Here is a 19992-nt window from a genome sequence, read left to right on the forward strand (position 1 = left end):
GATTATTCAATAAACTTTTTCATAATTTTAATTTTCATCTTATTCCTACTTTCATAGGAATGAATAGCAATGATGTTCATGTGTAACTGTCTGTAATAGTTAGGAATGATTAAGAAACCCTACATCCACGTGCAGCCTTGCAGATTAGGCACCCACATATCATATTCACCTTCGTCGGATTACGTTTATCATCAAAATAGTATCAGTAGCTAGGTTGATTTTAATTTCATGTGATTAGTTCCGCTTGTGAATTGAAATGAAACCAGGAGAAATGTTGATTAACAGTGGTATGCATTCATTATAACTAAATATGCATTAGGATTTAACAGTGATGTGGAAAACAGTTGACATACCTGAATATGAATAATTGAAATGACGTAGGTTATCAATAATGACTATATACATATACATATATATATATGTGCAGTTTAAGGTCAAAGGTCATTTGTTTTTACAGTCAATAACACATTAAGAATGGGTGGTGTAATAGTGAACTGGAGTTCACAGACAGATAAGTGGTGTGAAAATCTTATAGCTTGTAAATGATCCGTGGATTTAAGAACTGAAAACTTGGTTTACGTAATAAGTGATTACAATTTGAAGAGGTCACATAATTACAGAGGATTAAGTGAGTAGATGTAAGTGACAAGGTGCTGAAATAAATCTCTAACTAAATTTTAAAAGTGAAATGAGTTATTATATAATCCATCTTATTACTTGTTCATTCCATGGACTATAAGGAGTTCATATTATTCTCTATCTATATTTGTTCTAGCGTCATATCGACTATTAATAAATACGGACACAGTTTATAAAGTAAGACACTGAGTGTAGTTGCTATATTTATATTTCAATAATTCATTAGTTGAATAAAAATGTTACTAGGCAATACGGAAAACAACAAATCAGTCGTGAAATAAAGAATTAGACTTAGTTATCAGTATCACATTCAATAAGTCAATCAAATAGCAGGTTACAGAATGTACCTATAAGTCTCTTATTTACAGACAGCGCTAATCATTAGAGAACCTCTTGCGGTGACGTATTATCTTTACAGAGGATGAACGTGTCATTCATGAATTAACTCATTAATAGTTGTTTTTTATTCAAGTCTGTGTCGTAACAAGCACTGGGAATTTCTTCAGTGTCTAACCCTTGTAGTATTTCGTCTATACATCTTGTATTAGCAAGAGAAATTGGTAAGCACCATTAAGATATTACTCGACAATATGCATCATAATTTTGTTCACATTTTCGTCTGCGATTGTGCATTTCGTTTACAGAAAATTATTCGTCAACCCTCTAACATCATAAATCAGTATTAAGTACGACATGCTTTTGTCACCATGCTCAGAAGACACACCCATCGTTTTACTTATGAAGATTTTGTGCCTATTTAATGTGGTGTTATACACTGTTCCTGTATACGTTCAGAAAGCCGGTAAAAAAGACTATCAACGTCAATTGTTACTCACATAATTTTTCTCTGATACCTTACACAACAATATGACACTTCAGTACAAAGCAATGCTACCTATAGTCCAAATAACCTTTTATGGCTAAATATAAACAATTTATATAATATTCATAGTTAGTTTAACGCTTACTTCTTTCTAATTACATTTTATAAACGACTACGGACATCTATGTTTGCCGTCACCATAATCAAGGAGGTGAACCATATATAATGCATTTTACGGCTTACTTTCATGAAGACTCAATCTGTAATCTATTTTTGACTGGAAAAATGGTGATTTGACTTGTTTGACATTGTATGGTTAAAAATAACCATATTACGCTAGCTACATATTTACTAAGGTGGTGAGCAAGAAAAACGTTAAACTGCTTAAAAAATGAAATAAAAACTATCCTTCAAACACAAAGACTACGAGAAGTCACGTATGATTGAAAAATGGATGTTAATAATTAATAAATAACGACACATAAAATCCACGAAAATATGTTACATGTGTGCGAAAACTCGTGATCTAACACGCATACTGTGCCTTGAATTATGATTCCTTGGTTTATTTTCATAGTTTACATCTTAAGACTGAAAGGCTGAGTGAACAATAACATGTAAAGAAGAGCTGTGATTCAGTCCCGAATTGTAGCGAAATATAGATTGTTCTATATTTATCAGAATTTCTCCAGTTAGCATAAGTCATCAATGGGAAAAACGAGTATGGTGGAATGAAAAATCATACAGCTGTGGTGTATACTACTACCGTCTGTCAATATAAGTACTTTGTAACACCGATCGGAAGTGGAAAACCTGACAGCAGAAGGCTAAGAAGATCGAGTTGAAGAGAATATAAGGGGAAAAAAGAGAGTGTGGACTGGAAAAATCATGCAGAACGTGATGAACAAATGATGGAAATTCGCAAATGAAGGATTCAATGCAATGGTTGTGATATTTTATCAAGGCTGCCAAATGCATTGGTATGGCTCAGAGTGTATGTATGAATGTATGGAAATAGTTAACTATTTTAGCATTCCTAAGTTACTGTCTCAATCAATATTCATTGAATCGTAGATAAAGCGGCTTCATGAAGTTAATGATCACGAACACTTGTCAATCGCCTCGTTACACCAAACTTATTTCATACAAACACCACAAACCTGTATATCGTATGCATTGAGGAGTAAGATTTCCAAAGAATTGAGAATTCTGTATGATTCTGCCCATGGAATATTAAATAACATCAACTTCTATCATTTCTGTAATATCCAACAAAATATTCAAAGTAATATTGATTACTTCTTCCTCAATCTCAGTGTAAACAACGTGTTTGTCTAATGAACAACAGCATATTTGTGTTGACCTCTCTTGTTTATAGAATCAGCCATGATTATACTTTGTAATCATCGATCACCTCATTACATCTCATCAATCAAGTAATATGGTATTCTTTATTCTGTATCGCTTTCTAATAACAAGTTGTTTATTAGGCCGATAATCACCTACATACAAAAATCAAAGATGAGTGATATTCTCATTTTACAAATTATTACTTCTTTTCTAAACAGAAGATGGAGTGAAAGCAAATCTTCTCTTTGTCAGTTCATAGAAGATCTTGCTGCAGCTATGAATAAACACTGTAACCATTTACCAAATAATTTCAAATGAATCTAGTGCTCGTTTTCTCATAAAATCATCCAGTTTCACGTCCGTGATTTATTAATCTATGAAACGCCCATTAATAAATTCTATTCTTTAAAACTCGACTAGTTATCACGTCCTGTGTATATTGATGAAGGAGACTGTGGAGGATAATCGTGATTAAATAATCCACAGCACGTTCTGTGTATCCTTCAATACCAATCACTGTGACGGATAAACTAATCATTAGCCGATATTCTAGATAAACACACTTGACTATTAACCAGATGTATGCTTTCATCGAACATTAATTAAGGTTGGATATCATAGTTTATTGGAAGTAATCGAATTCTATATGGGGCTGAACTTCAATTCTGCAGAATTAATTTGGATCACCCCATAAAGAAGCATTCTTCTGGATAGACGATGATCAGATTTGACAACAATTATCACTCTTCGTGGTCTATTCAAATATAATTCCCTTCAATTTGGTTTGAGCTGTTCTCCAGTCACATTTCATGAAGTGGTCCATAATGTAGTCAGTGATCTTAAAAGTGTTGACGTTAGTCCAGATGACCTCAATCTTTATGGTTTTCATAAAATATCTCACGGTCAGTGACATACTACTTTCTTCAAATTCTGCTTGAGAGAAAATTGTCGTTCAGTCAAATGAAGGTTCATTTCATATGTTTGGTGTTGAAGGTCCTGGATATTTGGCTGACATTATTGATTCTAGACCAGATATGAAGCGATAAGCTTCACTTACGATTTCAGTATCTCTAAAAACCCCTACAAAATTAGGCTAACTATCAGGTGCCCTTCATTATTATTTGCTTTTTATTTCTGATTTTCTTTATCGTACAAACACTCTACGTTGATACTTGAGATATGTAATATGGACTGTCACATTAGTTTGAAATTGTGATCGGAAACTATGATTTTCGGTATGCTTTGCCAGGATCGATGAGTTATCCACCACACCTGATTGAATCTGACTAATAAATAATGCTGATCCTTGGAGTTTCTAAACTGTGCCTTCAGTAAGTTTTTTATAACTAATGTTTCCCCGTCATATCAGGATTTGTGTTTAGGGATGAGCGATCAGCAACAATAATGAAAAAAGAGGTAAACTTCATTCAGCATTCATTGGAAAACTATATTTCATTCTATCTTGCCCTCGGTTTTACAAAATGTTTGCAACGACTGATGAGATGTAATTAGGTGATCAATGATAACAAAGTATAATCATGGCTGATTCTATAAACAAGAGAGGTCAACACAAATATGTTCTTGTTCATTAGACAAACACGTTGTTTACACTGAGATTGAGGAAGAAGTAATCAATATTACTTTGAATATATTATTGGATATTACAGAAATGATAGAAGTTGATGTTATTCAATATTGCATGGGCAGAATCATACAGAATTGTCAATTCTTTGGAAATCTTACTCCTCAACGCATACGATATACAGGTTTGTGGTGTTTGTATGAAATAAGTTTGGTGTAACGAGGCGATTGACAAGTGTTCGTGATAAATAACTTCATGAAGCCGCTTTATCTACGATTCAATGAATATTGATTGAGACAGTAACTTAGGAATGCTAAAATAGTTAACTATTTCCATACATTCATACATACACTCTGAGCCATACCAATGCATTTGGCAGCCTTGATAAAATATCACAACCATTGCATTGAATCCTTCATTTGCGAATTTCCATCATTTGTTCATCACGTTCTGCATGATTTTTCCAGTCCACACTCTCTTTTTTCCCCTTATATTCTCTTCAACTCGATCTTCTTAGCCTTCTGCTGTCAGGTTTTCCACTTCCGATCGGTGTTACAAAGTACTTATATTGACAGACGGTAGTAGTATACACCACAGCTGTATGATTTTTCATTCCACCTTACTCGTTTTTCCCATTGATGACTTATGCTAACTGGAGAAATTCTGATAAATATAGAACAATCTATATTTCGCTACAATTCGGGACTGAATCACAGCTCTTCTTTACATGTTATTGTTCACTCAGCCTTTCAGTCTTAAGATTTAAACTGCGAAAACAAAAAAAACAAATGAATCACAATTCAATAATTCGTGTCTTCAAACACCAATCTCCTTGATGATGTATTACACATGGTTATCTTTGTACTTCATCTGACAGAAGTATACATTTCGGTTTTTGTTTTGAACAAATGAATAAACTTCAAATATAAGTGTAACATTGATTATTTTGATTATCATTAACTGTCTTTGCGTTTACTTGTTTTCAGAAGACTACATAACAATTTACTTGATAAAATGATATTTGTAATTTGGTGTTCAGACGCCGTTGACTTTGAACACCACTTGAGTAGGACTGCGTGCCAGTTAACCGCTAAAATCCCCTTTAAGGCAAATATGAGAAGGCAGTTGATGGCTGTTGTCGAGATGTATATTTTGTCGACCTCGTTGTATCAAAAGGACAACCGAGATCGTGCCAAAGAAGTACGAGCGTGGTGACCGAGCGTAACCGAAACCGTGCAAATTCACAATCAATGGAGTACTAGTAATATGGCTATCTTTTGCAAACAAACGAGCACAGTAAAACAATCACTCGTACAGTTGGTTATAATAATGATTACTTCTATTAAACCCATCGCGTTCTCTTGATGCAAGTATGTCACCACATATTCAACATTGCAAACTGTGATGAAATATTGAGATTGTTGAGAGAAGATCTGTTACTCACATGGTTGATGTTGAGGATGTTGTACTTTTGAACTGACTTATTGATTAGTTGCTCTATAAACATGGTGAAAGTAGAAATTCTTTGGAAGTCACGAGGTCTGTATGTCAGATGTTAGTGAAATAAGAAGGTAAAACATATCACCGTTCACGGTATAAATGAAACCCATGTATTGCATAGTGTTCAGAAAAGGATTCAATTCGAGAAATCTGCTGTTATATTTTGATCATGAGTGAAAAGTAAACAATCTGTTCAGATCTATCATTACTGATCCTTGTATATTTGCGTGTACGCTACTAGAAATTTCACATTCATTGATATGCATTATTTATTATCTTAGTAAATGTGTGATCTTTATCAATTTTGACTTATATGTAATAATCGTTACAGTCTTTATTACCGAATATGAACTCTGTTCAAACACAGTGCAATTATTTAGTTATTACTGAGTGAGAAGTTCTCTTCATCCTTGAAATGTTTAGTAAACCCCTACATATGAAGAATATCCAGTTTCAGTTAAGATTATTGCAGAATTGTCGTCTTATGAGAAATTGATAATGATTTAATAAGTGAAGTTCACTATTCCAATAAACGATCTTTTCATGTATAAGATTAAATGAACTAACAGTCAAATGAATAAGCCGCAAAATTACCTAAAACAACTATTACTACTACTACTACTACTACTCTTACTGCTAACAGCAACATTAACAATGAATGATAATAACATAACAGTCTACATATAAGTGGTACAATATTATGTATAATAGAAAACAATTTCAATGTTGAAGAATTCACAAAATTACGTAATAACCGTTTATTCAACTACAGATTGAAATAATTAAGGAAATAATATTTTAGTTATGATCAACATCGTTTTGAATTGCACAATTCAATTTCATCTTATCAAGAATTACCATTTTACAAATGTAATTAACATATAAATAGTCTTGGCTTTTTCCAATGAAAAGAGTATTGGTTTACGAAAATATAGACTGTTATTCATTCGACTGATTGAAATCATGAGTCAACTGGAGCTAGACCACCATGGAAAACCTGGAAGCTCTGGACGGCCGATTCGTCCAAGTATGGAACTATTCAGCATTACGCATCCTCAATCTCGCACACCGCGAGATTCGAACGCAGACCTTATCTCACAAAAAACCTTATGATAATAATCATCCCCTCACTAGTGACTGACTTCAAGACACACTCCTGGAGTTCAAGTGAGAAGCCGCTGCCAGTGGAGTTCAGCCACGTCTGTTGTGAGATATCAACTCACTGAAGACGACGTTGACGGTGGCGCAACATCGTGTATTGGTTTAAGCTTTGAGTTAACACCATTGGTTGCCAGCTCAGTGGTATGATGGTTGGGCGCAAGGGGCGGGACCTTGGAACGGCCGTCAAGTGCGTCCAGCTTTTCCATGCTTCAATTGGCTCATGATTTCAACCAGTGAAAGAATTCATTTTATTGAAATAAAATTCAAATATAAAAATCTGAATTTAGTCATCTAATGTAGGCAGTGTGTGCTACTTTGATTTTAACCAATCAAATCAAAACTATGCATCGTTGACAACCAATTCACAGTTGATTACAAGTAACACAATGTTTGTTCATCAAATTATGAGCACTAATTACTTAGTTTAAGTTATTGTTAGTCCTATCGAAAATAGTTTTCATCAATAGGGGGTCAGGAATTTCAACCAACTGTGGATCAATATCAGGCTATATTACCTCAATAATGTATGAATATTGCATAACAATGAGTTCATCTCTTATGACGATTGGTTAATAATTATTAAATGACTTTATGAAATTTGATCATTTTAATGGTCCATCTGAATCATCCAATCTGAAAGAGACATACAAACACTCAAAAAATTCTATATAAACTCAACACGTTCTACCAACGTCTAAAACAAGAAAATGATGTGAGTATTGACTGTACAGTTAAGGCAAATGAGTGTTTTTCATATCAATTTCAATTTGATCTAATGACATAACATTGTTCTATTCATCTGAACCATTTCAGATATCCATTTTCATTTGGTCAGCTGGTAGCGATCTATTCAATCATGGTCTTCACATCGGAATTTTTTGACTGCCATGAATTTTGTGAAAAATCTGCACTTCTTAATGATGGAAAAGTAATTTTCCAAAGTGATACATACAAATATGTAAGTCATCAGTCAAGTTCCAATACAAATATTCAGTCACATTATTATCACTATTCCCAGTTAATTCGCCGTAATCAGACCTTTCCAAATATTAGTGGAAATTTTGAGAAATTAATTTTTGATCGGGTGAGTTAACTACATTTTGCAACAGAGATGCTAATCCATGTGTTTGCATATTTCTAGAAAAAAGATGTGAAATTCCCCTTTACATTTTACGGTGCTCATCTCGACAAATTCAGTTTAGATACATTTGGTAAGAGAATTATTTTCCTCGAATTAAAATTTTTATTGAGATTTGTTCACTCACATTTTAATTCCATGAAACAAAGTCGCTTTCATTACTTCAATAGATCAGTTTTATGCATATTTCAACATTCAAATCGTCCAACGATGTTCTTCCTTGTTCAAGTTGTAAATAGTTTGATGCGTTGTAGCAAACTAATTACAGTTCATGCAATTCATTTTAGTCTCTAGTTAATTTCAAAGTCTTTCATTCAATCACAGTAGATTATCAATCAAATTGCATGTTTTCATTTGATTAACACAGGTGTGATTCATTTAAGAAGTCAAGACGGTACTGGAGTAATTTATAATAATTTCAATTGCGATTTTTGGATTACCACTGAGACTTTAGTTGGGGGTGAGTTCGTTTTCATTCCTCATTTTTATTTTGCATAAATGATTCGGCATCTAACTTGATTATTTTATGAGAGCTGATTAGTACACAGTGATTATTTTATTTGTGTGATTTCATGCCTTAAACTGCGTTTACAACATGTATTCATTACTGTGAAGTGACTCACCTCAAAATAGACACACAATGTATTTGCTAAGGTGGAAATTCTCTACTCCTCAAGCTCTTCGAACTACCATAAAACTGATATTTCATCAATACGACACTTCTTGATAGATTGAATGAATCAAGCTGATTATAGGTGCAATAATAAACGATGTTGTGTGAGAAATCATTTCGGATTATTGAAGCACATTAACTTACAATTTATATTTGATGTCCTTCAAATCTTTCTGTCAATTACTTGGTTCATAGAAGTTCAGTCCCTCTTATTCACTGTCGTTGAACTATTGGATATTAGGCACCGTCTCGATTATCATAATCGTTTGATCATGAAGTTTGACCTCATGCACCATCTCAAACATCCAACCAACTAACAATCACAAACAATGTGCAAGTACAACATGATTGATTCGAATTACAACGCCTAGAACATCAAAATGAAGGGCATTCATTTTATTCACTTACCAAAATAATGTCATTGGGGTAACGTTTCCTGGTAATAAATAATTCAGTTAAGAAAATTCTGTTCATTGCGAATGCCATCGCAATCCATGTTCACAAACCTAACCTTTGCATTCAAAAAGGAATTGTACAACCACTTTCTCTGCCCTGGCCATCAGTATAAGTTTTCCTTCAAAAGAACTATTTTCCATACTTCTAGTTTTTTCTTCTATTTTTTGTAATTTTGTTTCTGTTGTTCTTGAACTTTGTAAATTTTCAACACTCATCTCCTGATTCTGTTGTGTACGGGGAAATAAGAAGCCCAGACAAACTACGAAAGCTATATCTTGAGACGCTATTTCATTTTATTCAAACGTTGTAAAATACTGACATTTATTTTTGTCCCTATTTTATCCTACAGAACATGAGCTTTCGTTCGTTGTATCATTCATTGTCATACCCCTTTTTGTTACGAAACTATTGTAATTTAAACATAATATTTTGCACCTTATTTTCTACCCTAATTCCCAGTTATGGACACAACTGTATTTTCCCAAATTATCGTACGTTGTGGTCAGGATAATCACTTATTTATTCATGTACCTTTTTGTAGTAATCCGAATTCAGAATTCAGGGTGTCCCAACTGTCTTGTCTTCTCTCACTTGCGTGCTTGCCAGCCAGTCAGGTTCTAGAATAGTTTTCTCTCTATCACATCTCGAACTCACGCGTACTAGCCTCAAGGTTAAATTGCTCAGGCTATCGCGTCAAGGTCATAATCTAGACTGGACAGATCAAGGTCAAGTCATAACAAAATATCGACGGGGTAAAAGCGTTCCAAGGTCATAACAGATTCTCACGTAACTACTATTCTATTGACCATCACTTATAAAATCCTGTTCCTTCTCTTTTTCTTATATTACACAACGTAGCAATTTTGAATATTAATAATCCTCTTTCTTCCAATTACTCAATGTGAATTTCAATGTCATTACGTTATTATTATTATAACGTAACGTATCCACTGGATGAGTATTAATACATTAGTGCAAATCATACTTATGTATATTAGTGTAGAGTTATGATGAAAAGCTAATTGAAAAGAAGCTTCTTTGTTCAATTCGTTCCTTCTTTATTGACCAAATCGCAAAATGGGAATTTCCACTACATACTGTTCAATTGGAATAACAGAATTTCACAAAATGATTTTGCATGTTTATTGTCGAATATATATCAACGGTTGTTTAGTTGGCCAAAAGCTTACAAGCTCAACATTTCAGAAGTATAATATTTATCTCAGTTGATGGGATTGAAACGTTCATCATATGAGTGAAATTATAATGCAGATCACTGAGACTCTCATTTAGTTGAAATGGTTCACTTAAATCTTGAAAAGAAGATCATAATTTGTGTTCAAACGCATTTTGTGTTTATTAAAAGAGGTAAATATTCATTATACACATACATGAACACAAATTTATTTTGCTTTCATTATTTCAGAGGACTTTTTCGCTGTCAGAAGGTCTTGTCCTACAAACATTGATAATAAAGGTATGTATCCATATTCATGATTGTTTGATCACATGTGAACTATTACCACTTTACATCATCATTATTGATTGTCATTACTCAAATGTTTTCTGTACAGTTTGAGTAATTGAATTCATCTTAAAACAACTAACAGAAGTATAAAAGTGTAACCATTCTACAAAATCAAAGGCTAAATACACATAGAAACCATTGATTGTTTGTAGATATATTTGATGGAAACTTAAAGAATAATTGACATACGTTTGGATACATTAGGTCATACTATCATTTCATTTGTAGATAAACGAATACAGAGATTCATCACCATTGACAGGTTTCAAAGGAACATGATGAGAAGTCTGTTCATAAAGAAATGTACATATGTGTTCATCGGAAAATCATTTCTGTATACATCACATTCATCTGGATATTCACTCATTACACGGTCATTCTTAGCTTCTGTTCTTTCAAATTAATAGATCGTTAAAACGATATCTATAAAGCGTGTTCACCTCTCATCTTTAACGAATAATGTGGTCAAAGGCATTTGATCGACTGATATACCAATGTGTTACATAACTAAATAATTTCTAAAACTCGGACTATAAACAAACAAACCGCAGCTCATTTCATTTGCTCCTAGAGTCGATTGTATCAGCTGAAATATAGGAAATATTCCACCAATTTGAATACTACTCTAACTGTCAGATCTAATTAAAATATAGATGATTTATTGTTTGAATATGAAAACTAAGCATCTGACATTCATTATGAAGGTTGCATGCTTCCTCTTTCATTTGCACGACATTCACGAGATTATTTTCATTACGAATTCAACTACAGAAAACATTTGAGATAACGCAGATATATATTTACTGAAATCTGATTCTTCTCTGTGTAGGCACATACAGTGTCACATCTAGCAATGACATGCTCGACACTAATCCTTGAAATGTTAAATATCGGTAGTTTTCTTATTTGCAGTTGATACAATCAAGATAATGCACCTGATACACTCGAATGGGAAGATATCTTACTATTATGAGAACGTAAGTTGACCAAATGAATGGACTATTCTATTATTTCATGCATGTCAGTACTACCAAATACATCGAAATAAATTGAAAAGAATAAAACGACACCAACATTCTGTACTGTGCATACAGAATTTATGAAAATATTAATAATCCGTTAGTGACAGTTTATTCTAGCACCTTTTAAAATAATAAACAACAATGAATTGGTGTAATATGTAAACAAATTCTGATAACTTTGAGCCAATTAAAGACAAAGTGTGTGTCAGTGTTCTGTAAGTGTGATTAGTTGTCTTTGAATAAGATAACGTGAATGCAACTTTTCGGATAATTAAAATAACCCATAGTGTCATAAGGTGAATGACGACACATTACTTCAATGTTTGGTTGGTTTTCATATAAGTGGTTGTGTATTGACAGATCTTGACTCAGACTTCCATTACACCTTTTCAGATTCCTAAAGGACTTAAATCCGACATTTTTGGATCGGACTTTTATTATAATGTCCAGTGTGGGGAAGGTAAGAAATGTTATTTACATTCTAATTTCCATTGCCTTATATGAATAGTCATCTGTTAGCATGATGTTATCTTCTGTTTGTACACGATCATCACTATGTCAACGTTGAGATTTTCTGTAATTTATTATGGTGACCGAATTTGTGTTTCTTACAGTCTACAATATTCAGTTGTTTTTGTTTGTACAATCAATTGATGGAAGTGTCGATGAGGTGCTGAGGAAAATTGTGTGAAATATAATCTGAATAATCAGGCAAACTCACTGTCTCAACGCTTCTGTCTATTGAAAATTCAACGTCAATCTGGTGATTAGAAATCTTGAAGCAAGATTCCAGTGTCACATGTAATAACAATTCATAATCGAAACTCATTCTGAAAATATTTTGTCTTTCGATGTGATACCAAAGTATCTGTAACCTCAATTCAACAACCGTCATCCTCGTGCATATCGCAGAGCAGATTTGAGTTGTTGTGACTAAATCGGAATCGTATTGTTTTATATTTTGTGCTAACCTCCATCAATAAGAAATTCAAGATCCATGTCAGCTGATGCTTGCCTAACTTGGTATACTGAGTAATATAACTATGATGTGTGAATGTCTTCATCAAGAACTAGCGGACAGATATTTGGAGAAGTCTTCTGTATATTCTTAACAATCCAGACAGGAATATATGAACGAGCATACTAGGCAGGCGATATATCTACTCATTTATTCACTCACCCACTAATAGATAGTCAAACATGCAGCCTTTCAATATTGACTAACGAGATAAACATATTTTTTCTGTAGGTGCTGCACTGACACTTTAGTGAAACAAATCAGCAATTGAACGATATCACTTTTCATTTAGTGGTTGAACATCGGTCACTTTCAGAACCCTAAGAGATGTAGAGCATATTTCATTATTATGTTATTTGACCGTCATTAAATCTGCGATCAGATGATAAACAGTTTCTTATTTTGATTGCTTCTTGAACGAATAAACAACATGTTACAGCCAAAATGGAAATCAGAATTTTAACTGCCTTCTTCTGTAAAATTAATCACATTAGATTTTGAATCGTCTGGAATACGGGTTCCTGTTGACTGGATACAAAGTGGAACGTTAGTGGAATATGAAGTTCTCGGTAGTATGTCAAACCATATTTTATCAGAGTTTACTATTTTCACACTTGAATGCATCACTTTCGTTTCGTAAAATTGAAAATTTCATGTATGATTTCAGACAGCTATTAAATGGCATCAAGCCATCAGTCTCAACTGACGACTTTACACCACACAACGACTCACTGTTGAATATTTAAAATGATTATAGACACATTTTGAACTACAACAGAAGTCTTCAGTTTGATGAAATTTACTTGAACAAAATGTTGCAAGACGATGGATGAGATGATATCAGTCTGTTAGTTGATTGTGCATTGACTGGGAAGTGTCATTTGATTTTCATTTGGTTCATGCAATATCGGATTTTTCCGAGGAATTGACATTGGAGAAACACTTCATGAAACTGTAATTGCCTTGGAAACAATAGCTTAATTTCCAAAATTTCTACTTTATCCTACAAATGCGACAGATTGAAGGAGTAAATTTTCTCCCTTAGTACAACTGACGTTCGTGCATCGGCTCATTAATAATCAGTTAGAGTGACATAACAATGTTATTCTCCGTTTTGCAAATGCAAAGGTGGTATACACGAAATATTTCAATCATAAAGCAGGAACGGGTTTAGTTAACAGTATAGAGTGTACATTTCTTTTCTAATACTAACAGTCATTGTCATCCGTGACATTCACCTGACAAATTTCATCGTTCAACATACAACGTGATTTTATTCAATTACAACATGTGAATGACATTGAAAGTGTGTGATGACAAATGTCCAGAGAATGAAATACTCATTTAACTCTGAAATCACCATCATTGAGTTTCAGTTACATTTCTTTTGTAATTCATTTATCTTTCGTTTGATAACTTGAAATGCAATCACCTTCTTCCTTTCACTGAAGATTGTCCAAATTACAATTCGACTGAAGCATGTCTAGGCGGTACAACACCGAATACAACGTGTATTTGGTGTGGAAAAGCTAACACATGCATTACAAGAAACGATATGGATGTTCATATCTTCGAAGTGAATGGTTGCCAGATGAAAGTAAGCAATTGGTAGACTTCAGAGATTGTTCTTAATTTTACGATATTCCAATTTGCAATCTTTTTTTCGGAAGAACACTTGAGTAGTTACGAATTAGTGATGAAAACCATTGTACCGCAAGTGCATAAATCAAAGTAACTTATAGGATATTAAGGCACATATGAATGCAATGCTCTATTTCCATTTGGACATTCAATAATAAATAGAAGAGTTGTTTAACACTAATGCCTGGAAAGATGGTAATTATTTAGCTCATACAACGTGTAGTGATTCCTGATGTTCAATATGAAACCGTAAATCTATGTGAACTATTGAAGAATACAGATGAAATCAGTTTGAATGATGAAGCGTAATCTGTTGAAAATTGTGTAGTATGTACGGTAAATCAGTGAAAGTTTGTATTCCCGTTGTTGAAGTACAGAAGTACAGTATTTATCATTCCTTGTTCAGAAATGTGTACTGTGGATGAATTTCTTAAATAAAGCCGACAACCATAAGTTTGTTGAATAATGTATAGATTGTGATAAAATGTGACATTCAGCAAACAAATTACATCACCCAAACAAAAGTCGTCAGTTAGTTGTTGGATAGTGTGTACTTATCACATTGACTGTTAAATCGGTATCAGATATTCTAAATCATTATTCATTGATCACATAGTGCAAATGTAAATTATGTAACTAATTGTTGAATTCACTTCTGACATCAATACTGACACTGGTGTTTAATGAATGATGAAATATTTGATATTTAACTATATTTCCACTGTTTATTTCTTCTGAAGAGTTCGATTGTTGAGGATCCCACTGAACTAACAACTTCAGCAACTAATGAAACTGATCTAAAAAATGAATTGAAGGAGACTAATCCAAGCACTGAATCACACTTGGTAAATATCTTGATATTTTGTAAACATTATACTATTTCGTTCATTTCAGAACATCACTACAGATACAACTGAAGACATTGAGAAAAGAAAATCCCTGCCATACATGTACATCGTTGTACCAGTAGTTATATCTTTCCTTATTGTATGCATTGCTTGTGGCATTTGGCTGTGGTTCTACAGAAGAAGGAACAGAGTTCATTCATAGTACCCACAAACAGTTTGTCAATTTTGTTCATCAAGTTGACTGTACTATTTTCATTTTCGTATTTTATGAAATACACTTTCTATTTTGTTAATCATTTCAATACATTGAAGATTGTTTCATGGAACCGCATATCACATTGATGATTGTTTACGTAATGACTGATGTCACTTTGTTGGTAGAATATAAAAATATAATTTTTTGTATTTGTGTCATTGTTTTCATTCAATGGAAACATGGGTAATTTCACAAGACGTTACAACACTGCACTTGTCAATTAACAGTATCGTGTATACGTGATTATGTGACCATTGAAATCAGCAATGAGTCCGTTGAAAATGTCCATTTTATTAAAGTCTCAATACTGAAAAATGTCAATGGAAATTGACGTCGTTCATTGTTTTAAACTAAACTGTCGGAATGCGGCATCAATATTTAATAAGTTATTTGAATATTCACTGTTGAGTGAAAGCTGATAGACAGACTGCTGTTATTGAGGTGTTATGAATGTGTTGAATATGAAATAATTTTCGAGTGTCTAGCTGATACTCAAGTAGGAATGAAAAATATGTAGAGTGAATGATGAACTGGTAACAGTTCTGCCGTTGCATTGGTAATAAGATGAAAGATTTGAAAAAAATAAAACCCTGAAGTGTTAGCGTCAATTGTTGTTCACAGTATTAAACAAAACTTGGCTAATAATCGGTCCTATTCTCATGGATTTATGAGAAACTAGTCGACAAAAAATCATTTGCATTAGGTGTTGGAATGCTCTCGTTAGTGTTTAGGACTGAAAAGTGTGCAGTCTTTTCTTGTTATATGTGAATCATGTGTGAGTTGCTACGATATTGCCATAAAGTCACAAAAAATAAAAGCAGAGTTTGTTAGTGGACAGCAACGATATCCATGACACGCGTCACTTCGTCACGTTTGAGACTCGTTAGCTAGCTGAATCTGCATCACACAGTTGATATATCACTGCTTTATTCATACTCGGTGTCGTTTATTTCAAACATCGTCGCGTCTTCCCCTAAGCTACTGAGTATGGATACCCACTGACTCCTACAAACAACTTCAATGTAATGTATATTAGGTGAACACAGATATTCTTCTCTCAATACCGGGATAAGTCTTCAACAGGGTATTGATAAACAGGATGAAGGACTTTGTAGACGCCCAACTTAGTGCCCAACAGGCAGGATTCCGTAAGGATAGGTCGTGTACAGACCAAATCGCAACTCTACGGATCATTGTGGAACAATCAACTGAATGAAATTCATTACTCGACATCAACTTCATTGACTAAGAATAAGCATTTAACAGCGTAGACAGAACAACACTATGAGAGCTTCTTCGATGTAAAAACCTTTACATATTTGGGTAGCATCATTGATGAACGAGGTGGATCTGATGCAGATGTGAAGACGCGGATGGGAAAACAAAAGGGCAGCATATTTACAACCAAAGTACATCTGGAACTCAAAGCAACTGTCAACCAACACGATTGTCAGGATTTTCGATACAAATGTCAAAACAGTTCTACTGTATGGGGCGGAAACCTGGAGAACTACGAAAGCCATTATCCAGAAAATACAGGTGTTTATCAACAGTTGTCTACGCAAAGTACTTCAGATCGGTTGGTCGGACACTATTAACAACAACCTACTGTGGGAGAGAACAAACCAGATCCCCGCGGAGGAAGAAATTAGGAAGAAGCGCTGGAAGTGGATAGGACACACATTGAGGAAAGCACCCAAATGCACCACAAGACAACCCTTCAAATGGAATCCTGAAGGTCAAATGAAAATAGGAAGACTAAAGAACACATTACGCCGGGACATGGAAATAGACATGAGAAAAATGAACAAGAATTGGATGGAACTATCAAGAAGTCCCAGGACAGAGTGGATTGGAGAATGCTGGTCTGCGGCCTATGCTTCATCAGGAGTAAGTAAGTAAGTAAAGTAAGAACACAGACATGATAAATATCTGTCCTGTGGCAGTCATTTATTCTTAGTCATGCTGAATGCTTGAAATGTGACACAATTTGCAGATTATGATGGTATATTAAACTACTGTTCATTTCGGTAATGATGATTCCAAAACCCGTTATTAAATCTTAATAAGATTGGAGCTTTTGATGATAATAATCCACATGCAATCATGATGTTCAAGGTTTTATCTCCACATAAAACGGCGATTACATACCTCTTTTGGTTCGTTCCATAATTCGATTGTTGGCAAACGCAGTATGCAGTTTCGTTATTTTATTCAAAGATTTGACTATACAAAGTCACAAATTGAACCTAGCTTCAATAGCTTTCAAAGAACATTCCGATTCTTTGATTGAACATTTCATGACTGATTGCGTTAAGTGCTGTGAATGGATAAGAATTCATTCCTCAACGTTGAATTCCCATCTGTTGAAGCTAACGCACACCACAGGTGGTGCTGGAGATATTTTTAGTGAAGCTCATTGTTCTCAAGTGTGTAGTAAAGCTGATTTGAAGAACGTCTTTCTTCGGATTCTTCTGGATAGACGATCATCAGATTTGTCAACAATTATCACTCTTCGTGGTCTATTCAAACAAAGTTCCCTTCAATTTGGTTTAAGTTGTTCTCCAGCTAAATTTCATGAAGTGGTTAGTAATGCAGTCAGTGATCTTGAAAGAGTTGACGTTTGTCCAGATGATCTCAATCTTTATGGTTTTCATAAAATATCTCACGGTCAGTGACATACTACTTTCTTCAAAGTCTGCTTGAGAGAAAATTGTCGTTCAGTCAAATGAAGGTTCATTTCATATGTTTGGTGTTGAAGGTCCTGGATATTTGGCTGACATTATTGATTCTAGACCAGATATGAAGCGATAAGCTTCACTTACGATTTCAGTATCTCTAAAAACCCCTACAAAATTAGGCTAACTATCAGGTGCCCTTCATTATTATTTGCTTTTTATTTCTGATTTTCTTTATCGTACAAACACTCTACGTTGATACTTGAGATATGTAATATGGACTGTCACATTAGTTTGAAATTGTGATCTGAATCGGTGATTTTCGGTATGCTTTGCCAGGATCGACGAGTGATCCACCACAGTTGATTGAATCTGACTAATAAATAATGCTGATCCTTAGAGTTTCTAGACTGTGCCCCTAGTAAATGTTTTATATCAAAGGTTTCCCCGTCATATCAGGATTTGAGTTTAGGGTTGAGCGACCAGCAACAATAATGAAAAAAGAGGTGAACTTCATTCAGCATTCATTGGAAAACTATATTTCATTTTATCTTGCTCTCGGTTTTACAAAATGGTTGCAACGACTGAGAAATGTGCATGTTCCTCTATCTTTGACATTACTCCAGTTTATAGTTGTCTACATTACTGAATTTAATTGGTCATTCACGTCTTCACAATCAGCATGTAGATCATCATCGTTTTGTAATCTGCATCGATGATCTTTATTTACTCCAGTCAGTTGCGAAATATGTGAACTTGTATCCTAAATCAAAGTCACACCTTCCTGTTAATTAGTATCGTGGACCAGTGTTTGGTGATATCTAGGCACTGTGTCTGTATTGAGTGACAACTCAGGCGTGAATGACCAGTTTATTGTCTTAATACAGTTCCAACATTTATCGGTACATGATTTCAATCAAAAATCATATATCCTGGAATCCATCTAGTTTCATTAGCAAAGCGTCACACATCGTGTTTATTGTAGTCACTTTTATAGACTATGTGATGAATTAAAATTTTCGTTTCATAACGATTCTTACGGTGATATTTCGGTTTGAGTTTTCTCTATAAATACTGTGGAAATATATCCGCAGTGTGTTACTCGTGAAGTTCAGATTGTGTTGACAAGAACAATCTTGCTTCGTTATTCGAAAATGCTGTCAAGTAAAGTACATTACAAATTCGTTGATCGGTCAGGCACCAATCAACGCTAACATCAGCCTATTTAATCCTGCTTTCAAGAAAATCGTTTCACAAACACTTTTGACAATCGATTGTCTATGAACAATTATATATAACTGTCACATTACTAGGGGTCACAGGAAATATGTAAACCGAGAATTCAACAGTTCCTTGATAAGTACAACGAGTTTAAGTTTGTGCAGCTACTTCATCAATGGAAGTTTGTTCAAGGCATAACATTATTCTCAGACTGATATACCCATCTGCAAATAGTGAGTGATATTTTAGCAGGTTCTAGTATTGGACAACATATCTGATAATGATGAAATAACCGCTTCCATAATGGGTACTCAGATCATTATTCTTAAAGTGAAATAACTAGTCTTGTAAATTGTCATAGCTCCTGTCCCTTCAGTTCAAAGGAACGTTTTTAAACTGGTAACTTTCGCTTTTAACTCTTCTATCTATCTAACATTGATTTAACAAAGAATAATTCG

General features: G+C 34.0%; 1 protein-coding gene across 1 annotated transcript; it reads left to right on the top strand.

The window, feature by feature from the left end:
- The first annotated feature begins 14279 nt into the window (after positions 1-14279).
- On the top strand, positions 14280-15788 carry MS3_00000653 (uncharacterized protein). The gene is made up of 3 exons (XM_051208339.1): positions 14280-14487; positions 15272-15376; positions 15426-15788. Exons 1-3 carry the CDS (start codon positions 14446-14448, stop codon positions 15579-15581), a joined length of 303 nt encoding a protein of 100 aa, XP_051064622.1. The 5' UTR covers positions 14280-14445; the 3' UTR covers positions 15582-15788.
- Positions 15789-19992: the final 4204 nt, after the last annotated feature.

This window comes from Schistosoma haematobium, chromosome 5, assembly GCF_000699445.3.
Source record: "Schistosoma haematobium chromosome 5, whole genome shotgun sequence".
NCBI lineage: Eukaryota > Metazoa > Platyhelminthes > Trematoda > Strigeidida > Schistosomatidae > Schistosoma > Schistosoma haematobium.

Excerpts from the sequence above, each read along its gene's own strand:
- MS3_00000653 (XM_051208339.1), top strand. The coding sequence starts at position 14,446 with ATGGATGTTCATATCTTCGAAGTGAATGGTTGCCAGATGAAA. Across the intron at positions 14,488-15,271 it reads TGAATGGTTGCCAGATGAAA|AGTTCGATTGTTGAGGATCC; the intron begins GTAAGCAATTGG and ends TTTCTTCTGAAG. Across the intron at positions 15,377-15,425 it reads CAAGCACTGAATCACACTTG|AACATCACTACAGATACAAC; the intron begins GTAAATATCTTG and ends CGTTCATTTCAG.